We start from the raw sequence: 24873 nt of genomic DNA on the forward strand, positions 1-24873 counted from the left end.
ACCTTCCTATTTCCTATATTTTGCTTCTCTATGATGTTAATTTTATGCCTACATATATTGTTTGATTAGATTACATATATTGTGTATATCTCCCATTCAAATGTAAGCTCCACAAGGATGGCCATTTCTTACGATTTTCATTCATTGCTATAGCCCCACCATCTAGAAGAGATTTTTGGCACATGTGGGCCCTCAAGACTGGTGGTCTGACCTAAGGCAACATGGCAATGTGGATAAAAGCAAATGGATCAGTGAATCATTCATGTGATAGGTCAACACGGGTCCATTAGCAACAGTAAATAAGTAAAATGCAAGAGATGAGACAGGGAAGGAGTTAAGGTTGATCCTTAGATTAATTGTTTAGCGATGATATTGTCACACACTGAGATAAGGACCTCTGTCAAATAAGCTAGTTTGGGGGTAAATAATGAATGTTATTGAAGCGCCTGTGGGACATGTGGCTAAAGAAGTACAGTAGGCAGTGGGATTCACGGGGCTGAAATGTAGAAAGAGAGGCATATATTTGGGAATCATAAAAAATATAGATGCAAATTAAATCACAGGGTTTTTAGTATGTATAAAGAGAAGAGAAGAGGGCTTGCTAGAATCATGATGAAAAATGTTATTTAATGTTTGGAGAAAGAAAGTGGGGCCAAAAAGAAGAAGATCAATTGGTATCTAGAGAGTGAGAAGGAAAAGGTGTATATTATGGGAGGGGATCAAATCCTTAAGGGATGATGGGAGGAGAATAAAACAATAAAAGGCAAGAGGCCAAGACAAGAGAAATAAGAAAAAATTGATAGAATGAGGAGGAGGCCAAAGAGGATGAGATTTCTAGAAGACAGTAAAGGGGATGTGAGGGTTAAGTATTTCATGTACCAGTTAAATGTAAACATAACATATCAAACTGCAAACACAAAAAAGTGTGATGGCTACATAAAAACACGATGGAATGAATTATTCCTGTTGTCCAAGTACTTTTGTGTAGAGAGGCAAGAGGGACAAGTGTCATATGATGCTTTGATAATGCAAGTGTCACCTAGATCAAAGCTGTATATCCTCCGTTAAATATTCCATGGTGGTCTAGTTTACTAAAGATCTTTTCTTAAACACACACACACACACACACAATCGCATCAAAACTTGGCATTTCCCATTCAATACTCCTAAACTGGAATGTCCGGTATGCCCCATTTAATTGATTAATTAATTAATTGTTTATTTATTTATTTTGAGAGAGAGTTCACATGCCCACGTGGGCAAGCAGGGGAGGGGCAGAGAGAGAATCCCAAGCCGGCTCCATGCTGTCAGCGTAGAGCCAAATGTGGGGCTCGATCTCACAAACCTGTGAGATCATGACCTGAGCCAGAATCAAGAGTCAGACTCTTAACCCACTGAGCCACCCAGGTACTCCTTTAGGCCCCATTCTATATTGAAATGTGGACCAGGAAAATTATTTTGGTTTTCTGTCCCACATAAACTGGAAAGAGGTTTCAACGCAAAGGGCAAGTAACAGAGCTATATTGTTCATCAATAGTCTTTCATTCTTTAGAAGATATGTAGATCTCAGTTCCCTGTTACCTCTCATCCTCACTGTGACACCAAGAAATTTTGGGAAAGTCAACATTAAATTCTAGAATTTCTCTGTGCCTTGAAATACAGCCATTAGCAGACTTCATCGTGTCCTCCTGGCCTCCTTAGAATTGGGGAAACGATTTCATTATGTCCGCGGACTATTGAATACGTGCCACGTAAAATGAAGATTGAGAATTCTTGATTTAGGCAACAACAACAAAAAAAGTTTCCCACATGGGGACGTTATTTACCACAAAGTAAATTCCCCTTGTTTTACCAGGTACCAAGGAGTCGTATTTTCCTTGAATGAAACTCTTGAACTTATATAGAGCCTAGGGTGTCTTTAAAAGCATGGAGTACTGATGTCGTATCTACACATCTGATGTGCCACGTTTTGGTAAAATAAGCGAACTGAGAAGGCATAAAGCAATTCTTAACCCAATGAAATCAACTTTCGTGGCACCACCTGTGGACTCACCCCAACAGTGTATCTACGATGAATCAATTAATAAACATGTAGTAAGGGCCCAGTTGTAACTGAGGCACTGTGAGCAATATACGTTGGGCAGAGATACTACACAAATCAGTTTAACCATTTTCTTTTAAAACTCTATATTTTTAATTTGGGGGGTACTGGTAGAGTCCAGGATACTCTGTTTCCATTTTTTTTCAGCTCAGCAACTGGAGAATTTATCTGTATCTTTTTCTTACTTGTAGTAGTATCTCAGCAGAGTCATAAGCCTGTATTAATCAGTATAATAAATTAATTTTTCCAAAGACCAAACGCCATTGGACTTCCCTCTCAATTATATAAAGGAAATTAATAAATCCATCAATTAATTTGTGACTTTCTAAGTACTTTTCCCCTCATTCTCTGATGATCTTTCATGGAGAAGAGTCTGTGTGTTTTGTGTTGCCTGTGTTTCTTTTATTTCCTTGAGCCCATATGAAGTCCTCTTTAACTTCATCTCTTTCCCTCACGTCCACTGACCCTGGCTTTCTTGCTCTTTCTCTGGATATTGGAGGATCCCATAGTCTGTACACCATAGCGTCTAGAAACTTGACCTGAGAATTGATACCAGTAAAGAAAATTATGAGAGCCGCTATCAAAGAAAGTCCTAAGTTTCCCAGGATGAAAATTACATATAATGTACTGAAAGGAGAGAAACTCACAGACTCAGATGAGAAATGAAAGCATTTTATGGGACAATAAAAAATACAATCTGGTAAGAAGTCACGGAAGACTGTGGTCTCTTCAATATGGGAGGTGATGCATGGCTTTCTTCCAGGTTTGCTACAGAAAGATGAGTTCATTCAAAGTAAATAGCTTTCCATCTGGAATTTAAAAACATAGGTTAAACAATAAATAACTGTGTGTGCATAGAGAGAGAGATAGATAGATGATAGATAGATGGATAGATAGGTATAGACATTGCTGAACGAACATACATATATACACACACACATCTAATCTATACGTGAATGTGTATAAATGGATGCGCGTCTATATTTGATGACTTATCAACTTATAAAACAAAGATGAGAGGCTTTAAAAAATGAGTCATGTACAAAAGCCACGTATACAGCTGGAAATTCTTTAAAGCTATTTTAAAGAAAGAAATAAAATCTTATTGACTATCAGGATACTCATTTAGTACACATAGCTACTCAAACCCTGTGACATATGGCAGACTTCCCTCTGTTTCATCTATTGTTCTATCTTTTTAGGCTTTCGTTGTAGATATATTTTCAATATTTGTAATTTCCTTACCTTTTCCGGTGCTTTGTTTTTTCTCACGAGGAATCTGAAACACTGTTGATGTTGTAAGTAACAAGGGCATATTCATCTGGAAAATAAAGAGAAAGTTCGCCCCTTATTAAGTTTCCAACTTTGTATAATCAGATTATGTCAGACTATGTAGATACATTAGGTCTTATCTTTCCAATAATTTTGTAAGACGGTCAATCACTTCTCCATTTTCTAAATCCAAAAATATCGTATTAAGGTTTAAAGCGCTTGATGAAGTACATTCAATTAGTAAAGGACAGGAGCAGGAATTCAAATGCTACTTGACAAATTTCATGTGACATCCAATGAGAAACTAATAGCACTGAGCTTCCATGGAAAATTTTTATGGTCCTTACAACATCTTAGCAACTGTTTTGGAACCTAATCTATCAAGAGTTTTCTCTAACATTTCAGAGTATTGTCCACTCTGCTTCTCAAATCAAAGTCCATAAAGGTAGCACGAAATGGTAAGGGCAACAAAGAGACTGGAAGTGTCGAATGGTTTGTATTTCAAGTTAAAGGGGCGCTTTCTCACACTATGTCAAAAAGATTCTAGGTGCCGAACATCTTTGGTGACTCGAAAATGGCCCAGTCTGAAGATATAACAGGGAGGGCAAAAAAGCAATATAGAAAGTAAAACCAGTTACTGTTTAGTATTTGATGACTGAGGTTGATTTTGGAAAATTTAGTGGCTCAGGGAGTCTTAGATCTAGATATCATGGTCATGTTCAGTAGCTTTAGGGCAAGGGTGTTGCTTGCCTACCTTTTTCATAATAATCATAGACCATAACCGGGGCTGGCTGTATGTTGGACACGAGGTTGCTTTGCTCAACAGAGAAAGTAAAACTGTTCACTGTACCAAAAACCTAGAATAATACAAATGGTAAATACATCAGGTCTACATCACACGAAGACGCAAATGATAAATACATTAGGTACAAACACATCAGCAGTGCTGCAAAAAGAAAAATCACTGAGCAAATCATATCCAGAAGTTCATGATTTACCCAATTAAATAGAACTAGGGTATCAGGAATGGATAAAGAAATTGTGGTTTATATACACAATGGAGTACTACATGGCAATGAGAAAGAATGAAATATGGCCCTTTGTAGCAACACGGATGGAACTGGAGAGTGTGATGCTAAGTGAAATAAGCCATATAGAGAAAGACAGATACCATATGGTTTCACTCTTATGTGGATCCTGAGAAACTCAACAGAAACCCACGGAGGAGGGGAAGGAAAAAAAAAAAAAAGAGGTTAGAGTGGGAGAGAGCCAAAGCATAAGAGACTCTTAAAAACTGAGAACAAACTGAGGGTTGATGGGGGGTGGGAGGGAGGGGAGGGTGGGTGATGGGTATTGAGGAGGGCACCTTTTGGGATGAGCACTGAGTGCTGTATGGAAACCAATTTGACAATAAACTTCATATATTGAAAAAAAAAAAGAACTAGGGTATCAGTATCTTACATAATGACAAAATCATGTGTTAGGTGACATTAAATTATAAGAAATTTGAAGTCCCATTGCTTATATTGAAGTGAAAAGAGTCTAGTTCAGAGCATTAGTGTAATGTAGGCATTTATGTGAAAGGTAATGATGTACACATAGAAGGGACAACTCTAAAACTCATGCCAGCCTTTGTTGTGAGTTCCTGTTAAACTCTACGTGAATTCTACATCGACTCTGTGTCCATACTATGTTAGATGCTGTGAAGAATGAAAAACAGGAAAATGATATTGCTGACTTGAGTCATTCTAGTAAAGTAGCTAAAGCATATTATGAACACGCTTGTTAACTCTTACTATCTGGTGATATTTAGATATCATTAACTATGTTAAATATCTAATGACATTTAGAGTTAAGAGGGAGAAGTGGGAATGGAAGAACACTGAGCATCTTTAATGTCCCATATTTTCTAATAAACCCCATCAGATATACAGTTGACCCTCGAACAACATGGAGGTTAAGAGTACCGACCTCTTGTGCAGCTGAAAATCTGCATATATATTTTGACTCCCCAAAACTTAACTATTAATAGCCTCCTGTTGAAGAGAAGCCTTACCTATAACATAAACAATTAACATATATTTTGTATGTTATATCATATGCTGTATTCTTACATTAAATCTATAGAAAATGTTATTAAGAAAATCATAAGGAAGAGAGAATATACTTACAGTATTGTACTGCACTTATAAAAAAAAGAATCCTTGTGTAAATTGACCCATGCAATTCAAACCTGTGTCATTCAAAGGTCAACTGGATAAAAATTCATATATGTATAAATAAAATACAAGCATCCAATTACCTTTAGAAAACAAAAGAAAGCCACGGAAGAAAAAAAAACCAATTATTGCTGAACTTACACTTTCCAAGTAGAAAAGAACATGATCATTCTTGACTTCAGTCTTCATCACTTGGCCATTATTTTCAAGCTTTAAAGAAATTGGCAGGGAGGGATGGAGAATAGATATTAAAGAATATCTTCTAGTATTGAATGGTTCATGCTTTTTACTTAACTGATTGTCAGGAATCCATTTTATGGATGTTCCCTTATGCCATGATATTTTTTAAAGTTTATTTATTTTGAGATAGAGAGAAAGCACAAGTAGAGGAGGGGCAGAGAGTGAGAGAGAGAGAGAAAGGAGAGAGTGAGGATGCCAAGCACGCTCCTCACTGCCAGCGTGGAGCCCGATGCAGGGCTCGAACTCATGAACTGCGAGATCATGACCTGAGCTGAAATCAGATGCTTAACCAAATGAGACACCCAGGTGTTCCATGCCACTATATTTTTATAAACACAAGTAGGAACTAAATAAAGAAATTAATTATGAACTATGGGAAAAAATGACTTCTAATTGCTACAAAGTAAGAACACCGTCCCTCCAGTGTGACAGCAAAAACAAACAAATGAACTCTGAATATATTTGTTTAAAGGAAGGATTGCACGATTTTGTTCTGCTAACGAATTATTCCGTGTATACACTATAGCCTTTTCTGTGCTCAAGTTTTAGGCTTCTATTATTTACCTCCTCAATAGATGCCATGACTGGAGTAAATCCTGACAGCATTTTGACATCAACAAGGACCATATTGGAGTTATTGCGGATTCCAGTATATCTGAAATTTAAAAACAAACACAAGTTGAGACAACTGTCTGGAAAAGTGACCTATATTAAGGCAAGGATGATGGAGACGTAGATACCAACTGTCTGTACGTCTGGAGCAAAGGCAAAAACTGAAGAGGGAACAGGGCGAAGAAAGTCATTCTCAAACATCTGAGAATAGGCACTACTAGAATAATAATGGATGAGAAGATACAAAGGAGCGTAATTTGGAGTAAAGAGTGAATTATCTGGACCCAGAATCTCTCCAATCTCTTTTAAGTTTACCTGAGGCCTCAAAATCATGAATTTTAAACAAAGCTGATAAATTTATATGACATATACTTATGTTAGCCTTAGATTTGCACAATACTTAAAGGATATCTTTGTTTGGAAAGCAAGATGTTGGCAGAATCTTAGATTATGTCCCTAGATTATGTCCCTGACTCTGGGCAGCATTGTTTGGACATGACGTTGAGGGTTCCACAGCGGATGTAGTTCTTATCTTAGCCCTGACGTTTAAAAGATTTTCATTCGGAAATCCTAAGAAAAATCCCCCAAACTAATTTTACTCGGTGTTTCTCCACATATTAACTAGGATTAAAGCTCTCTGGCATCGATAAATTATATTTTAATTCAAGAGAATGATTTTGTCTACTCCAAATAATAAAAATCTAAAATTTTGCTCTGCATAGAGAACCAGTATTTGTAAGTTTCCTCGTACTGGCCCCACTGTGTGGTCTTCAGGAGGAAAAAAAAAATAGTATCTCTGTTGCCCAAATCTGACAGATCGTACACACACACACACACACACACACACACACAAATGGGAGCATTGCTGGAATATATTTCCAGCAGAAGCTTTCACATTTATACTTGCCTATAATACAAGTCATAGTTGCATAAGTACTAAACTGGTGTGTACAGAGAGAGCTATAAAGTAACTATGCCATAGAAATATCACCACCAACGTATGGACTCATCGCGGTTGCCATCATTAATATTTATTTTGCTACTATTTAAAATAATTATTGTTTGATCTATCGCCCTCTGTCTAAGCTGGGAGTTGATGTCAAAATGGGACACTCACTTGAGGGTTACGGTCAGGTTAAAGTGGCTCTGGAATGTATCCGATGAGTTTTTCTTTATCATTTCCAAGGAAAGGGAAAATCCAGATGCCTTCTTAGGTAGGAGTGCGTTATACCTCAGGGTAGCCTAAAAAGAAAAGCAAATCGTAAGAAAATCATAAGACAAATTTATCCTGAAGTAAAAATTGAAGGACTTCTGTTTCCTCTATTTTTAAATTTAATTTTTTAAACGTTTATTTGTTTTTGAGAGAGAGACAGAGCGTGAGCAGGGGAGGGGCAGAGAGAGAGAGGGAGACACAGAATCCAAAGGAGGCTCCAGGCTCCGAGCTGTCAGCACAGAGCCCGACGTGGGGCTCAAACTCACAAACTGTGAGTTCATGACCTGAGCTGAAGTCAGGCGCTCAGCCAACTGAGCCACCCAGACACCCCCCTTCTATATTTATTTCTAATGCACTTTATTTTGTATCTTTACCATCAGGGAATGAAGCTAAATGTAATTGTTCAGTTTTCAGAAGATGTAAGAACCTTTACATAATTTAATGGAAATATCGGAATTCTTTCTAACAGTGACATTCCTCGAGAAACTTCTCAGTTACCCAGCTATCTTTAGTTGTAAGTGTCTCTTCATAAAATAACTTGCATTTTCAGCTTTTGATTAGAAAATATCAATGAGAGAAAGAATGGAGATAATAATGAAAATATACAACGGCAAAATAACACTCTATCTATAACTAAAAGGATAGTCTGGCTTTTTAACTGGCAAATATTTATTTCTGCCTCAGGTAGATTTCTATTACCTGGATAAATGTACAACCTTGTCCTTCCACATCTACTGTATATTGTCCTTGTGCTTTTGTTAGTTCGGAACGCTGGACCAGTAAGCGATTGTCACTGTTAACCTGGAAAATCTCACTGGATTCTTCATCGCGAAAGGTGACGGTGTTTTGGTCATCAGAGAAGGTTAACTTCATGTAGCGGGTCATGGCAAGAAGACAGACTGCGGTGTCCTGCAAAGAACAGTAGAAGCCAAGATCTAAGTTCTGTTATGTTGCAATATTAGTCATCACTTGACCATGAACTTTAAATCAATCCGTAAAAATATCCCTAAGACAGGTCAACGGACCAAGAAACAAATCTTAAGTCATAGGAAGATACATTTGCTTATGCAATGATTGCCATTTAATCTTCTTCCACCCATCTTAATTAGATGTTCGTTTAAAGGATTTAATGCAATGTAGTCTCTGTTGTTGAAAATAGTGTCAAATCTTTTCTAAAAATTAAGGTTCTATGTACTTTGGCTGCCTTGGATAATGTTTATGCCCACCAATCTTCAAGAAAAGGAGTCAGAATCAGAAAATGATGTTGGGAGATTCACTAACATATGATTTTATTCAGATACTAAGACTAAAGCAAAGAAAATAAGGAGGGAAGTAACAATTTCCTTCACAGGAATCAAACCGCATTTCTTTGAATTTTACTTTTTTTCCTGTTAAGGAAAGACATAAGCCACCGTTTTTTATACCCCTTTCTTTTGTTACTCATTACTTCCATTTGTTTTTCCCAATGCGTACACCACATAAATAGAGAGAAATTTTTTTTCTTGGTCTATATGTAGTAGCATAGTATTATTGGATATCTAACATCATCAAGACTCTGGTGCTTACGGTAACAATCCCTTCTAGACTTACATTCTACTTTTACTGTGCAAATGGAGGTAAAAATCAGTCACAAATTCCTTGAACAGAGGCCTTAGTTTATTCATCTGTATATGAAGAATTCTTGGTAGAGTCTCTGTTGCACAAGAACTGCCCAACAAATCGTTGGGCATGCACAATATCAAATATTCTTCATCTCAGAAGGTATTTTCTATGATTACCTTTGCTATCTAGATTATTGAAGGCTAGCATCTTTTGCATGAAACATATGATTAATATCAGGCCCATGTCAATCACCTGAGTGGAGGAGAAACCCCCATGGGAATTCATCTGCTGGGCAAGCCACTGCACAATATTACTCGCATAGGTGAGATCAGGAGTTTTCTTGGAAAGAACAGCCAATAGCACATAACAAGTCTTCTCAGTCTCAGCAGAAGGTGCATGAGGAATAAAGAACAGGGATGCTTCTGTCTTGGGTTTCTCTGCTCGTTCCCAGTATATGAAATTATCTAAGGAAAAGGAAGAATTTTCACATAGTCCCTATAAATACCGCTGATTACACATAAGAACAGTGCGAATTCCATTTCTGACCTCTGCTGTGGGTTGAGATGTGTTTTCTCAAAACTCACATATTGAAGCCCTAATCTCCAGTACCTCTGAATGTGACTCTCTTTGGAGATGGGGCTTTTAAATTTTTTTTTTAACGTTTATTTATTTTTGAGACAGAGAGAGACAGAGCATGAATGGGGGAGGGACAGAGAGAGAGGGAGACACAGAATCGGAAGCAGGCTCCAGGCTCTGAGCCATCAGCCCAGAGCCCAACATGGGGCTCGAACTCACGGACCACGAGATTGTGACCTGAGCTGAAGTCGGACGCTTAACCGACTGAGCCACCCAAGCGCCCCTGGAGATGGGGCCTTTAAAGAGGTGATTCAGTGAAAAATGACACTGTTAACGTGGGCTCTACTCCAGTATGACTAGTATTCCAATAAGAGGGGAAAATTTGGATACACAGAAGGGACACCAGACAGGTGCACAGAAGAACGCCCGTGTGAAGACAGAGGGAGAAGATGCCCATCTATAGGCCAAGAAGAGAAACCTCACTTGTTGATACCTTGATCTTGGACTTTAAACCTCTAGAACTGTGAGATAATAAATTTATGTTGTTTCAGCCACCTAGTCTGCAGCACTTTGTTATGGCAGTCTTAGAAAACCCATATAGTGGGGCGCCTGGGTGGCGCAGTCGGATGGGCGTCCGACTTCAGCCAGGTCACGATCTCGCGGTCCGTGAGTTCGAGCCCCGCGTCGGGCTATGGGCTGATGGCTCAGAGCCTGGAGCCTGTTTCCGATTCTGTGTCTCCCTCTCTCTCTGCCCCTCCCCCGTTCATGCTCTGTCTCTCTCTGTCCCAAAAATAAATAAACGTTGAAAAAAAAAAATTTAAAAAAAAAAAAAAAAAAAAAAAAGAAAACCCATATAGCTTCAATAGCAATTCCCTAAGGTTAAAAGCAGTATGTGACTGGGGCGCCTGGGTGGCTCAGTCGGTTAAGTGGCCGACCTCGGCTCAGGTCATGATCTCACGGTCCGTGAGTTCGAGCCCCGCGTCGGGCTCTGTGCTGACAGCTCAGAGCCTGGAGCCTGTTTCAGATTCTGTGTCTCCCTCTCTCTCTGACCTTCCCCCATTCGTGCTCTGTCTCTCTCTGTCTCAAAAATAAATAAACGTTAAAAAATTAAAAAAAAAAAAGCAGTATGTGATTAAGTCACACAAACAGTAATTTTGGTCGACGGCATGGTCACCATGCTTGATTTTCTCTACTTCACTCATTGGAAAAGAAACTAACAGAAAGGAGAAAGAGGGAAATAGAAAACGTATAACGTTCTTGATTTTATTTTTATTGTTTTAAAATTTTTTAATTTTAAATTTAATTTTGTAATTTTAGGAGGGCAGAGAGACAGACAGAGAGAGGGAGAGAGAATCTTAAGCAAGCTCTGCACTCAGCAGGGTTTGATCCCTTGACTCCAGAATCAGGATCTGACCCAAAATCAAGAGTTGGATGCTCAACTGACTGAGCCAACAGGTGCCCTATGTAATGTTCTTTAAAGATAAAGGGGCGCCGAGAAATTCCACAAGCGAAATGGAAGCAGACCAGTGAAGACAGGGTTCCTATATGATTATAAGTAAGTTTCATTTCTTTATTCTCAAGGCCATCCTCATTAGTAAGAGTGAATAATAATACTTACTTGTTTTGGTAGCAGATTGATCCAGGATCTGGAGTAAGGATTCCATTTGCTCCTCTTTTTCAGCTAATGCAAAAGCGTAAGCTAGAATCGCATGATTATAGCCATTAGTGACCCCGTGTTGAAGTGCTTCCTCTAGGCAAAAGAGCCCATCTCGTAGAGCAGGAAACTAGTCAAGGCGAAGAATAATATATTTTAAAATAATACCTGAATACTTTATAAGCTTGCTGACTATTTAAACTAATCATTCTGTAAAATGTATACAATATGTCCTTGAAGTATATTTTGCATATAAACTTATTCATATACACGTATGTGTGATAGTTCATAAATATTGTTAAAATTCAGTTTTAATGACAATATTAGTGTTTGGGAAATAAAAGCTAAGTAATATGCGTTATATTTCTAAGGATGCTTTTCGAGATATACTAGTGACTAAAAATTCCTGCTATTTCATTTAGTTCAGGAATAGATTTTTCAGTCAGATAATCTGAATTTGGGATTGGGGGGTAGCCAATATGATCACACTTCAGTTGAAAATGTTTACATACTAAACTGGTTTGACAAACAGACTCTTTGGTTACGTCTACACCTAAAACAGGACTTCTTAACCTGAAATTCATGGCTGGACATAAGGAGATATCTCGATACCTGAAATGGTGTGAAAAGCTTGTGGATGTGTGCCTATGTGTATTTTCCCTAGAGAAAAACGCAAGCGTTCATCAGAGGTTTCTATGAATCAGAAAAACTTTGAGCAGCTTTAACTTAAGGAGGGGTAATGAATTAAATGCTCTCCCGATGTTTCGTTCAGTCTAAGGATTTCAAATCGCTCTGAACCCATAATGCATTTAATGTGCATTCAACTGGCTGGAACTCAAGGATGATAAGAATCCGTACGGTGAAATTGAGTCCAGCTTCAAGGAACGCTCCGACAATATAGGCAGTGAGTAAAACGTCCTCTTCTTCTCCACTCTAAACACAAGGGAACAATTAATCACACAGGATAGTAGACCACACACAAAAAAGAGCTATTCTTCTGAAGTGAAACTAAGTATGCTAGAAACACTGGAACCAATACTCTTATTTATAAAAACATCCTAAATGTAATTTTATTTATTTTTAATGTTTATTTTTGAGACAGAGAGAGACAGAGCATGAACAGGGGAGGGTCAGAGAGAGAGGGAGACACAGAATCTGAAGCAGGCTCCAGGCTCTGAGCTGTCAGCACAGAGCCCGACGCGGGGCTCGAACTCACGGACCGTGAGATCATGACCTGAGCCGAGGTCGGACGCTTAACCGACTGAGCCACCCAGGCGCCCCCTAAATGTAATTTTAAAATGAGATGGTTAATAACTATGCTATCGGAGTGAGAATCCATCAAGATTCATTACACTAATGAAATAAACAAAAATACAATTAATGTCAAGTACACGAAATGAGAATCTGTTTACATGACCCAGGATTGAGCATGAATTCCAAATAACTCTCATGGCTCTATTTTCCTTTATTTATTGTTCATTTGGAAAAACAAACACAGAATTTCTGCTGCCCTCGAGCAGAAGGTTGCTGCGAAGCTGCCTGAACATCCCTGGGGACATATCCTAGGAGGTAACGATAGTCAGGTCTCAAGGATTCGTAGAGTGTAAAACCAGAAACGCACCTATAAGTTATGCAATTTGTAAGCTGACAATGCATAAAAATGCAGCGGGGAACTTAAGCATTAGATAAACCAGCATTCACACAAGAGATTCTGATTCAGAAAGTTAGGAATAAGACACAGGGAAATGAATGGGTGCTCTAATGATATAGGTGCATAGCATTCGGATGGCATTTGAGATCCTCTGATCTGGCATAAACCTCTCAGTTTCTCTATTTAAGCAAAAGGTGACCTCTTTCTTCCTCAGAAAATGAACATCTGAGGAGCTCAGTTTGCAAGGTGCAAATAACTGTAGAAAGGAACACCAAAATAAGCTGGGGGATCCATTTAAATTATAACAGGTTCTATCACCATTCTCTTGCAGTATGGGTTCTTGCTTTTCTGTTGCTTCTTACTCCTTCCCAACTCAACACACACACACACACACACACACACACACACAGAATCCTGGAAAAGGGATTGGGTAAGATCAGACAAACGGAAGCAGTGATCGGTAACGAGCCCAGTAAGAAGAAAGCTTGCAGAGATGTTTTAGAAAAGAACATACACAATTCTCATTTTCTACATAAGGACAAGAGCTCTTCTCTACCAGGGTGCTCCTATTGTGAAGAAGAGATTTGAAATAATTTAAAGACATTTGTCTAGGGGAGCCTGGGTGGCTCAGCGGGTTAAGTGTCCGACTCTTGATTTCGGCTCAGGTCATGATCTCACGGTCTGTGAGTTCAAGCCCCGCATCGGGTTCTGTGCTTGACAGCTCAGAGCCTGGAGCCTGCTTCAGATTCTGTGTCCCCCTCTCTCTCTGCCCCTCCCCTGCTCATGCTCTCTCTCTCTCTCTCTCTCTCTCTGTCAAAAATAAATAAACATTAAAAAATTAAAAAAAAAACAATGTAGAGGATGGAATGGAGGTGTACAGGTATCCTCAAAGAAAGGAAAGCAGAAGGGAAAATGCCTAGTGATTTACCTACATATGCACAGGGGAAGGGAAGGGGTGGGTACCTTCAAGGACATAGTTCATCTCATTTGTATTTTGACCTACAGCAACCTAAGCCTTCCTCCTTTGACTTGAGAAAACATTGAAAGAGTTTCACTGAAATGCTGTGAATGACTGGATATGCTTCCTGAATGTTCTTGCCATCCATAAATAGGAATGAATTCCCTAATGAGGGCCCCATTCTTTAACATATTGTCTGACTTTAAATTTATGAATGTTTCCCTTCCAGGTTTCTTTTTTCTTCCTTCTCTCCTATGTTTAGTTTCTCCACTGCAGGACACTAGTTCTATGGAAGAACTAAAGACCATGAGGCAAACACCAGGTTCAGGAAGAGTTAGTCTAGCTGTGGTTAACATGCATGCCGGGGAATGAGGCTGTTGACCAGTACACCAGGGACCTACAACCCTCGTGGACTCAGAAAGGGTAATATTCCCAGGAAAGATATTCCTGTTCTAGATGAGTTAGACCAGAAGTAGGAAAGGTAGGCAATGCAACGACGTGAGGAAGGCCTAATTCTGTTCATCTCTCACCTCCCAGGCATTGTTGAAAAGCTTGCCATCACTTTTAAAGCAGCCATCGATTTGCTGTTTGCTTGAAAGCCAGAGCAAGGTCTGCTTTTGAACTTGTTCATCAATGTAAACATATTCCTTCATTTTCTCTAATGTCTTAAAAGTAAGGGCACTGAGCCTGTAATACAAATCACTAGTTAGACAACAGTTAGATAAGAAAGAGACGTCATTTCTCCAACAGGTTCATCAGCATTGTTCCCCCTACAAGAGTGGCTGTGTCTGATTTGGCTCATGTTGACCGCAAAGAACATTTACTGAGAGTGGATTTTTCCACTAGGTCAGTAAAATGGTGTGAACGTCAATATGTGGACCTAAGCGTAGGTAATTTCCAGCGTGTTTCCGCTCAAAATTCTTGTTTTGTGGTTCATTGGATTATCTATACACGGAGACAGAATGGGTTTAATTAGATGCTCTGGGGCCTTCTGGTTTTCCTTTCCTCTCTCCTGAATCTACATGGCTCTCTGAGAAGTGTAGACCAACCTGTGTCATTTGCCACAGTGTTAGGCTGTGGCGGTACAGGGGGGTGTCATTAAATGATCAGACTGCTAGGCAAATTGCCACGGTACTTTAGGTACATGGTTGGATTAGAGATAGAACAGTCAAACATTTTAGTCAATGTGATTCATTTCTGTAAAGTCACTTTGAAACTCATTTTGCTTCCAAATCCCACCCAACTCAGCCCCCCTCAGACTGTCACAAGCCCTCTTCGGGTCACTCTTACATTATTTAAAATAAAATGCTCATCTCTTACCATAGGCTTCCTTTCCGGTTACTCTGCCAAAACACACTATATGAACCGTCAAAGTTTTTGAAAGACAACTGCTTTTGATAACCTAAAATAAAAAAAAAAATTGGAAATTAGTTTTTCAAGCTACGAAAATTAGAAGAAAAAGAACAGCATAGCACAAGCCCTGTGTTTGGGTTTTAGACAGACAGAAATTACTAGGTGGATCATTTCAAGTATAATTTCTGAAATTTGGGTTCTCTATCCATAGTGAGAAAAAGTAAGTCATGCTTTACAGGGTTTTAATGACCAGATATGACATGTGACTATGCCTAGCTTACCAAGTGGCACTTAACTAATTGTTTAATACCTTTTCCTTAAGGTTAATTTATTTCTGTGATATCTTTCTGGAAAGCAAACCTGGAGAAATTATCCCCTTGGATCTCTCCTTGGTGTCACATTTTGCAAGGTCTGTATCTCCTTTTTTTTTTTTTTACATACAAATCCAGTCACTTCATTGCAATGGAATACAATTGGGCAAACGAATACAGAACTTGATGAGTGAGCTATTTCTAGCTATTAGTAACAAGCGCAACAAACTAGGTAGGGTGGCACAATGTTCAGATGAAAAAAAAACTGGGCTCATAATTTTATTTTATTTTTTTTAATTATTTTTTTTTTCAACATTGATTTATTTTTGGGACAGAGAGAGACAGAGCATGAACAGGGGAGGGGCAGAGAGAGAGGGAGACACAGAATCGGAAACAGGCTCCAGGCTCTGAGCCATCAGCCCAGAGCCTGACGCGGGGCTCCAACTCACGGACCGCGAGATCGTGACCTGGCTGAAGTCGGACGCTTAACCGACTGCGCCACCCAGGCGCCCCTGGGCTCATAATTTTAAAAGTTATTGTTCTAATCTGTGAAGCTGAATGACCGCGTAGATACTGAAGTAAAAAGAAAAAATAGCTAGGACTCAGAGCACCTCAGTTCGGAGTCCAGACCCACTATTATGGGTCAAAAATAAATACCTACCTGCGCCCCCCCCCCCCATGAGACCACCTCATAATAATAGCTTTAGGACATCTTGGTATCAGGGACAATTGATTTTATTTAGTATGGGTGGAAATTACTCAAATGGCCTCACCGTTAGACAAGAAAAAGAAAGCCTTAGATTTAACTTCCTCGGTCAACTGTTTAGTAGATTGTAGATAGTCTAGGACATAGGTATCCGATGCGAGTAGGGCAATATTCTGCTCTCCACATCCATAGGGCATTTGGAGAAGATTCTCCAGATTCTGCATCGCAAGTCCTAGAATATCCCCTAAAAATAAGAAAAGCAGAAGGTTACCACCGCTTATGGTTGGTACCTCAGCATTAACAATCGCAGATAAAAGACACACAGTGGAAGTAGGAAATATTAAAAATCGCATTACAATTGTTTTTTAAGGTTTGTTTATTTTTGAGGGAGAGACAGAATACAAGCAGGGGAGGGGCAGAGAGAGAGGGAGACACAGAATCTGAAGCAGACTCTTGGCTCCGAGCTGTCAACACAGAGCCCAACACGGGGCTCGAACTCATGAACCTTGAGATCATGAACTGAGCCAAAGCCAGATGCTTAACTGACTGAGCCACCTCGGTGTCCCTAAAATTGCATTTAAATGGTGGAAACAAGGAACGTTCTCCTGAGGTAATTCTAAAGAGGAGATAGGCATAGCCGGTGAAGTTAAAGGAGTTTCTGGTATGCAAAATGTTTCTTTTTTGTTTAAATGTTTATTTATTTTTGAGGGGGGGGGGACGCCGAGAGAGAGGAAGACAGAGAATCCCAAGCAGGCTCCTCACTGTCAGCGCCGAGCCTGACGAGGGGCTCGAACTCACGAACTGCAAGATTATGACCTGAGCCGAAACCAAGAGTTGGGTGCTCAACCGACTGGGCCACCCAGGTGCCCCAAAGCATACAAAATATTTCTGAAAATCTCCTTACCAGAGACAGGGGGAAGTTAGAAAAGTGTGTCTTTGCTTGTTTGCTTGTTAGCTTTTTGAGAAACTGAGCCTGTGAATTATAACTGCAATCCGTCCCTCCCACAAAAGCATTCATGTTAGAAAGAGAAGTTTGCCTTTTATAAAATAGATTTTGCCTGTTACTGAGGAAATTCTCAGCATCTTTACCAAGCAAAGTTTATTCTGAGTTTTCAAAGGGGAAATATATAAATATGTATAATATTTCCGATTAATGAGCTATAATAGAAGGCTTTGTTTTCTAAATGGCAGTTATCGTCCAGCAGAACAAGTGTTTCCTAAGGGCATAGATTTGAAAATAGAACCCTCTTATACTGTTGGTAGGAATGCAAACTGGTGCATCTACTCTGGAAAATAGTATGGAGGTTTCTCAAAAAGTCAAAAACAGAACTACCCCACAATCCAGCAGTTGCATTACTAAGTATTTACCCAAAGGATACAAAAATACAGATTTGAAAGGGTACATTCACCCCAATGTTTATAGCAGCACTATCAACAATAGCTAAATATGGAAAGAGCCCAAATGTCCATCGACTGATGAATGGATAAAGAAGATGTGGAGATACACACACACACACACACACACACACACACACACACATATATACATACATATACATATATATACACACATATATACATATATGATGGAATATTACTAAGCCATCAAAAAGAATAAAATATTGCCCTTTGCAATGATGTGGGTGGAGCTAGAGTGTATTATTCCAAGCAAGCTAAATCAGTCAGAGAAAGACAAATATCATATGAGTTCACTCATGTGTGACATTTACGAAAAAAAAAAATGGATGAACATATGGGAAGGGGAAAAGAGAGAGAGAGAGGAAAGCAAACCATAAGAGACTCTTTTAAAAATTTTTTAAAATGTTTATTTTTGAGACAGAGAGAGACAGAGCATGAACGGGGGAGGGGCAGAGAGAGAAGGAGACACAGAATCTGAAGCAGGGTCCAGGCTCTGAGCTGTTAGCCGATGTGGGGCTCCAACTCACAGACTGGGAGATCATGACCTCAGCCCAAGGGGGATGCTCAACCAATGGAGCCACCCAGGTGCCCCAGGGGACTCTTAACAATAGAGAAAACACTAAGGGTTGATGGACAGAGGTGGGGGGGGAATGGGCTAAATGGGTGATAGGTACTAAGGAGGGCACTTGTAAGGAGCACTGAGTGTTCTATGTAAGTGATGAATCACTAAATTCTACTCCTCCTGACCAATATTACACTATATGTAGCTAACTAGAATTTTTTTTAATGTTTATTTATTTTGAGAGAGGGAGACAGAGAGAGACAGAACACTAGTGAGGGAGGGGTAGAGAGAGAGGGAAACACAGAATCTGAAGCAGGCTCCAGGCTCCGAGCTGTCAGCACAGAGCCCGATGTGGGGCTCGAACCCATCAACCACGAGATCATGTCCTGAGCCGAAGTTGGACACTTCATCGACTGAGGCACCCAGGTGCTCCTTTCAGATCCCACATGGAAATAAGCATAGAGAATGACCTTCAACAATCCTTCCCTCCAACTAATAGTTTAGAGAAATCTCTCCATTCTGTTATTTTGAGGATTATTTTTTTAAGATCACCTCCATCAAAATTTTCAACTCATTGTGAAAGACAAGATTTGGCCAACGTACCCACAACAGTGAAAAAGGCCCTGGATGATCCTTCTACCACATTGCTTGGCAAGTCCAAAATGACCTGATTGGAGACTTTGGTCCCTAGATGGAAAATATTGATAAAAAAGATAATGTGATACCTTTCTTTTACAGACAATAGCAGCCAGATACGTAGGGCAAACATATGAGGAAACAGATTCCATTATTGACTTTTATTTTGCAAGTTGCTTATTAGAAAGATGAAATTGAAATCTCTGATCTCGTTTAGAATAATAATACATTCAGAGAATGGTGTGTGTGTGTGTGTGTGTGCGTGCGTGTGTGTGTGTGTGTGTGTGTATTAGATAATGGCCCTTAGTTTCCATTAGTAGAGTGCCTAAACTCCTTATGTGTGAAAAAAAATGTAAAAAGCTACTGACTATGACATATAAAACAGCACACACAGAAGGCAAAGTTTGGAGATTCCCACTAACATCAGATCATCATCAACAAGATGGCCACAAAGCAGGTGACTGAGCGGTGGTGATGTGTCTGTGGGTTACTTTCTCCCAGTCCTGATCTTCCTCTGTCCAATGCTGTGCAACACATCATATGGCAAGAGGAGCCAAAAAATATGTAAAATGGGAAAACGGGTTGAGGCAGACCAATGTCATAGATGAACTGACAACAAAATTCTCACAAATTATACTTTTGGTCAGCCAAAATTGTACAATGAAGGTAAGGGATGAAATAAAATCATCCCCCGTTAGGACTTAACATGAAATCACTGAAATTACTCAGTGTGGCCAGGGAACTAATGTGTAATTAAAGGAAATAAGTTGACTCTGTTGACAAATTTTCTTTGGGACTGATTTGACCACCTAAAAGAGTCTCTTACCTTGTGTACAGATAAGGAAACTTTGAGTCATTTCGTTTTCAATACCTTCAGGCTGTCAAAGAGTAAACAAAGACAAGCACAAAGTAATGAGTCTGGGGCACCTTCCATGTAGGAAACGTAATCCAGAATCAGCTCAGAGAGGCACGACTGGCCCATGTTTGTCCCCGGGAGATGATCCATTCATTGACCCCTTTTGTTTAAATTTGGAAGTCACTGTGTAGTACAAAGATCTACTTTAGACTCTGTGTTCCCGTTGTTCGAACAGAGATAACTTCGATATCATCGTGGGACACTGTCGACCCCCCGATCCCGTCCAGCATCTCCAATGACAAATGACAGTGTTTTGTGGAGTAGGACCAAGAGGCGAGGTGAGAATTATCTACTGAGAATTGTTCATTCTTTTTTTAAAAAAATTTTTTTTTCAACGTTTTTTATTTATTTTTGGGACAGAGAGAGACAGAGCATGAACGGGGGAGGGGCAGAGAGAGAGGGAGACACAGAATCGGAAACAGGCTCCAGGCTCTGAGCCATCAGCCCAGAGCCCGACGCGGGGCTCGAACTCACGGACCGCGAGAGCGTGACCTGGCTGAAGTGGGACACTTAACCGACTGCGCCACCCAGGCGCCCCTGTTAATTCTTTTTGAGGATGATGGGATCTACACCAGAGTGTAGGACAAGTAGATTTGTCTCGGATTTAAGAGTCGGTTAAAAAAAAGGAAGGGAAGGTGCACCTGGGTGGCTCAGTCGGTTAAGCAACTGACTTCGGCTCAGGTCATGATCTCACGGTTCGTGGGTTCGAGCCCCACATCGGGCTCTGTGCTGACAGCTCAGAGCCTGGAGCCTGCTTCGGATTCTGTGTTTCCCTCTCTCTCTGCCCCTCCCCCACTTGTGCTCTGTCTCTCTCTCTCTCAACAATAAATAAAATGTAAAAAAAAAAAAAATTAAAAAAAAAGGAAGGGAAGAGCAACAGGTCTACAGGAACCACGAGTCGGGAGGAAGCAAAAAATATCAAGCCTGTTTCAGATATTAAGCTTTACTATCCTGGGTCAGATATTAATTAAACAAAGGATGAATTTTCCTGCTGCTTTAAATCATCTAAAATGATATGTTTTGTGTCAAAAGTCACTATACTCAATTCATTAAGTATATGCAAGAAGAATGCCTCCCTATATTTAACCCATTGCTTATCAGAAAGAGCCTGACAGTTTTGCATGTACATACCTCCACCAATAGACTTTTGACCACAGTATCTTTCCAGTTTAGATTCTGCTGATCAGTTGCTTCTTTGGGGCAGGCACTACTTTGTCTGGACTCAGCAACTACCGTGATATTCACTTTACCTGGAAAACATTCCTGAATATAAGTTAAATTGTTGACCATAGGCCTCTTCTGTAATGGGAAATGGTTAGACTCTACGAACCACATCTTGAATTGGATGAACTGAATACATACTATCATCGTATTTGTGCTTGACCAAAATAATTTGTTCTTTCTCCTGCCTGAAGATGATTTGATACGCTCTGTTTTAGCTGTTTCAAGATCCTTATGTTAAATACATGATTCATTATGTAAAACACAAAACAAAGAAACAAACAAAAAGAATCAGATCTAAATACAAACAACTTGATAGTTGCCAGAGGGAAGGGGGTGGGGTAATGGGCAAAATGCGTGAAGGAGAGGGTTCCAGTCATGGAATGAATAAATCACGGGAATAAAAGGCACAACATGGGGAGTATAGTCAATGACATTGTAGTAGCCTTGTATGGAGACGGATGGTGGTTATACCATAGAGATGTTCAATCACTAAGTTTTACGCTTGAAACTAATGTCGCACAGTGTGCCTACTCTACTCAAATAAAAAAGAAGTTAAAAACCAACCCAACAAAAAAAATAAATGATTCATTTATCTAATTAAAAAGTAAAATATTTTAAGGAAAAATAATAATTTGTAAAGCCAACAGAGCAAATTCCTTGATAATTGGTTGTCGATAAAGGTTACGTATACCAATATGGGGACAGAACATCAAATAACCAGGGATCCTCACTTTTCCCAAGTTTGAACAAACACAAATAGTAAAATATGACATAGTGGAAAGGGCACTGGATTTAAGTCAGTGCTAGTAAGGAATCCATTGTTTTTAACTCCCAGTGAATCATGGGTCATGTAATTAAAACTGATCTTCAGTGTCATTGCTTGTAAAAATTGGAAGATTGAAAAAGATAATTCTTTCGGCTTCCTATTACTGTATGCCTATATACCAATACATATAACCAATTACTGTTCTTGTTTTTACTTGTTGCTGTGTTTTGTTTCATTTGTTTCCTTTTAAGAACGACTTTGATTCTCTATTCTTAGAACTGTGTCCCCCACTTAATGCCATAAAACTTACCATAAAACATGCCAAATAGTATTCTACCTCAATTGCCAGGGTAAGATTTTTGAAGACTTAAGTGTAGTCAGAAAAATCGAGAAACAAAATCTAACAGGGAAAGTAGTTTTAGTCACACCAACATCACAGGTGAACCGAAATAATCGCATAAATAAACTCTTTGCTGCCTGCAATAACACAATGAACATGGAACATGAAATAAAGGAAATTTTAATGACAATTTTTTACATCAGCGATAATGAGTATCATGGATCTATCGCATCTAACATTTTGTTTACTAGTTTTTTTTAACTTTCCTTTCCCTTATGTTTTCAACAAGATACTTCCAAATTTATTTTTCTATATTGCAGATAACACATGCATGAAGAAAATACTCTTCTCAGTGTCTGATCTCCATCCAAGGGTTCACTGTTTTTGATGTTTCATGATATATCTAGCAAATTTAGAAGTCCTGGCAATCATCATGATTGAGGAGTAATTTTGGTATAGGTGACACACGTCCACGATGATGGGTGAAGGAGCAAGTTAGAAGTGGAGGACCTGAGCAACATTAATGAAAATATAACCTCCTTTTGGGACAAGACATATGGATTTGATAGATCATGAAAATTGGCATTTCTAGTGTATTTTTTTTTTAATTTTTTTCAACGTTTATTTATTTTTGGGACGGAGAGAGACAGAGCATGAACGGGGGAGGGGCAGAGAGAGAGGGAGACACAGAATCGGAAACAGGCTCCAGGCTCCGAGCCATCAGCCCAGAGCCCGACGCGGGGCTCGAACTCCCGGACCGCGAGATCGTGACCTGGCTGAAGTCGGACGCTTAACCGACTGCGCCACCCAGGCGCCCCTACATTTCTAGTGTATTTAAATCATGTTATGCTTTTCTACAAATGAATGGTGGCTTTGCATTAGCAACTGGAAAAGAGATGATCAAAATAGGATTTTTAATTGAAAATTTACAAAGAGGAGGGGCACCTGGGTGGCTCAGTCGTTTAAGCGTCTGATTCCGGCTCAGGTCATGATTTCATGGTTCAGGGGTTCCAGCCCCACATCGGGCTCTGTGCTGATGGCTCAGAGCCTGGATCCTGCTTTGGATTCTGTGACTCCTGCTCTCTCTGCCCCTCCCCTACTTGCGTGCCGTCTCTCTCACAAAAATAAATAAACATTTAAAAAAAATATTTTAAAAATATTTACAAAAATGAGACTTACAAAATGTGAGGGAGAAAACCATGTTTGTATAGAGGATTTAAGGAAAATAAATGAAGGCCATAAAAGTAGGCTGTTTTTTTCCCTACATCTATTTCACCCATCCTGGGGATTAAGACTGCACCTACCATGATGAGACCTGAATAATGTATAGAATTGTTGACTCACTCTATTGTACACCTGACTCTAATATAACGCTTTGTGTTAACTATACTGGAAATAAAAGTAAAGAAAAAAAGTTAAAAAACAAAAGGGCTGGTTTTCCATGAGGGATTGGCATACCCATTGACTTACCCAATGTCTTCGGTAGAAGAGTCCAGACATACGTTTTCTTCTCTCCAGCTTGGATAATCTCACTGCCATTGTTTTTAGGGGTGCTGATATTTGCTTCAAAATACTGAGATGATTCCAGCCGGACCGAAATCTGAAAAAAAAAACCAGTCAAGCAATGAGGGTGGCATTCTAGAAACTTTGCTGCTACGATTCCTCTTTCCATCTTGAGAAAATTAGCCAATTTGCTAGCAAAAAACTATGGGAACAGGTCTTATAACTTGATAATGCCATTTTTGCATTTGAGAATAAAGAGACTAGGGCAATATTCAAGGAAATTATTGAGAGATCTTTTGGCGTTGGTAGAGTTCGTGTCCAGATTGAAGGGAACAACTTACCTCTACACATGTACTCAGGTAGCTGAGGACACTGACAACCAAGTCGGATTGTTCATTTCGAACAACTGAAAAGGGCAAAGTCATTTCAACAAAAAAAGGCTGGGAGATTTCCAGAGTGACTGTTGATGAAATGCCAAAGCCAGCGTCACCATTCACACAGAAGCCATTTGCCTGCCACTGGGTTATGGTATCAGGGACGAGGAAGGACATGTTTGCTGAACCTGAGGAACTAAGGAGACATCATTGATAAAATGCATTCCTTGTCTACACAAGGAAGCTAAACGTAGGGCAGAGCAAGCAAAAACGTATTAACTGAAGGTTAAAAGTAAGTTCAAATGTTTAGACAGGGCATTAGATAACAATCTTGAAAGCCGTATTTGTATCAAATTTATCTTTAAAAATGGCAAATTGCTTTGAACACTGCACGATTTAAAAAAAAGCTGAAGCAGCTTGCATCTGCCTGCATGAGATTAATAAATGAGAAACAATGCTAGAGGAAAAAAAAATAACGTGGTCAGGACCTACCAATGAATTTTACAAATACGGTATTGCTTTATTTATTTATTTATTTTTAATTTTTTTTTCAACGTTTATTTATTTTTGGGACAGAGAGAGACAGAGCATGAACGGGGGAGGGGCAGAGAGAGAGGGAGACACAGAATCGGAAACAGGCTCCAGGCTCTGAGCCATTAGCCCAG

The 24873-nt window shown here is 39.4% G+C and overlaps 1 protein-coding gene across 1 annotated transcript in view; it reads right to left on the reverse strand.

Moving 5' to 3' along the window:
• Window positions 1-2757: 2757 nt before the first annotated feature.
• The window catches only part of LOC122472424 (ovostatin homolog 2-like), a 56444-nt gene continuing 34328 nt past the window's right edge, over window positions 2758-24873 (reverse strand). Inside the window, exons 19-36 of the mRNA XM_043561946.1 lie at window positions 24176-24404; window positions 23802-23931; window positions 21133-21251; window positions 19912-19963; window positions 19053-19136; window positions 16536-16712; window positions 15419-15500; window positions 14629-14785; window positions 12348-12422; window positions 11454-11619; window positions 9512-9723; window positions 8357-8566; window positions 7562-7686; window positions 6397-6487; window positions 5734-5802; window positions 4128-4230; window positions 3347-3422; window positions 2758-2910 (exon numbers count right to left, since the gene is read on the reverse strand). Of these exons, the coding sequence (XP_043417881.1) occupies window positions 3370-3422; window positions 4128-4230; window positions 5734-5802; window positions 6397-6487; window positions 7562-7686; window positions 8357-8566; window positions 9512-9723; window positions 11454-11619; window positions 12348-12422; window positions 14629-14785; window positions 15419-15500; window positions 16536-16712; window positions 19053-19136; window positions 19912-19963; window positions 21133-21251; window positions 23802-23931; window positions 24176-24404 (2134 nt within the window). The 3' untranslated portion in view covers window positions 2758-2910; window positions 3347-3369. The remainder of the gene's footprint in view (window positions 2911-3346; window positions 3423-4127; window positions 4231-5733; window positions 5803-6396; window positions 6488-7561; window positions 7687-8356; window positions 8567-9511; window positions 9724-11453; window positions 11620-12347; window positions 12423-14628; window positions 14786-15418; window positions 15501-16535; window positions 16713-19052; window positions 19137-19911; window positions 19964-21132; window positions 21252-23801; window positions 23932-24175; window positions 24405-24873) is intronic.

This window comes from Prionailurus bengalensis, chromosome B4 (assembly GCF_016509475.1).
Source record: "Prionailurus bengalensis isolate Pbe53 chromosome B4, Fcat_Pben_1.1_paternal_pri, whole genome shotgun sequence".
In the NCBI taxonomy this organism is placed as follows: Eukaryota; Metazoa; Chordata; class Mammalia; order Carnivora; family Felidae; genus Prionailurus; species Prionailurus bengalensis.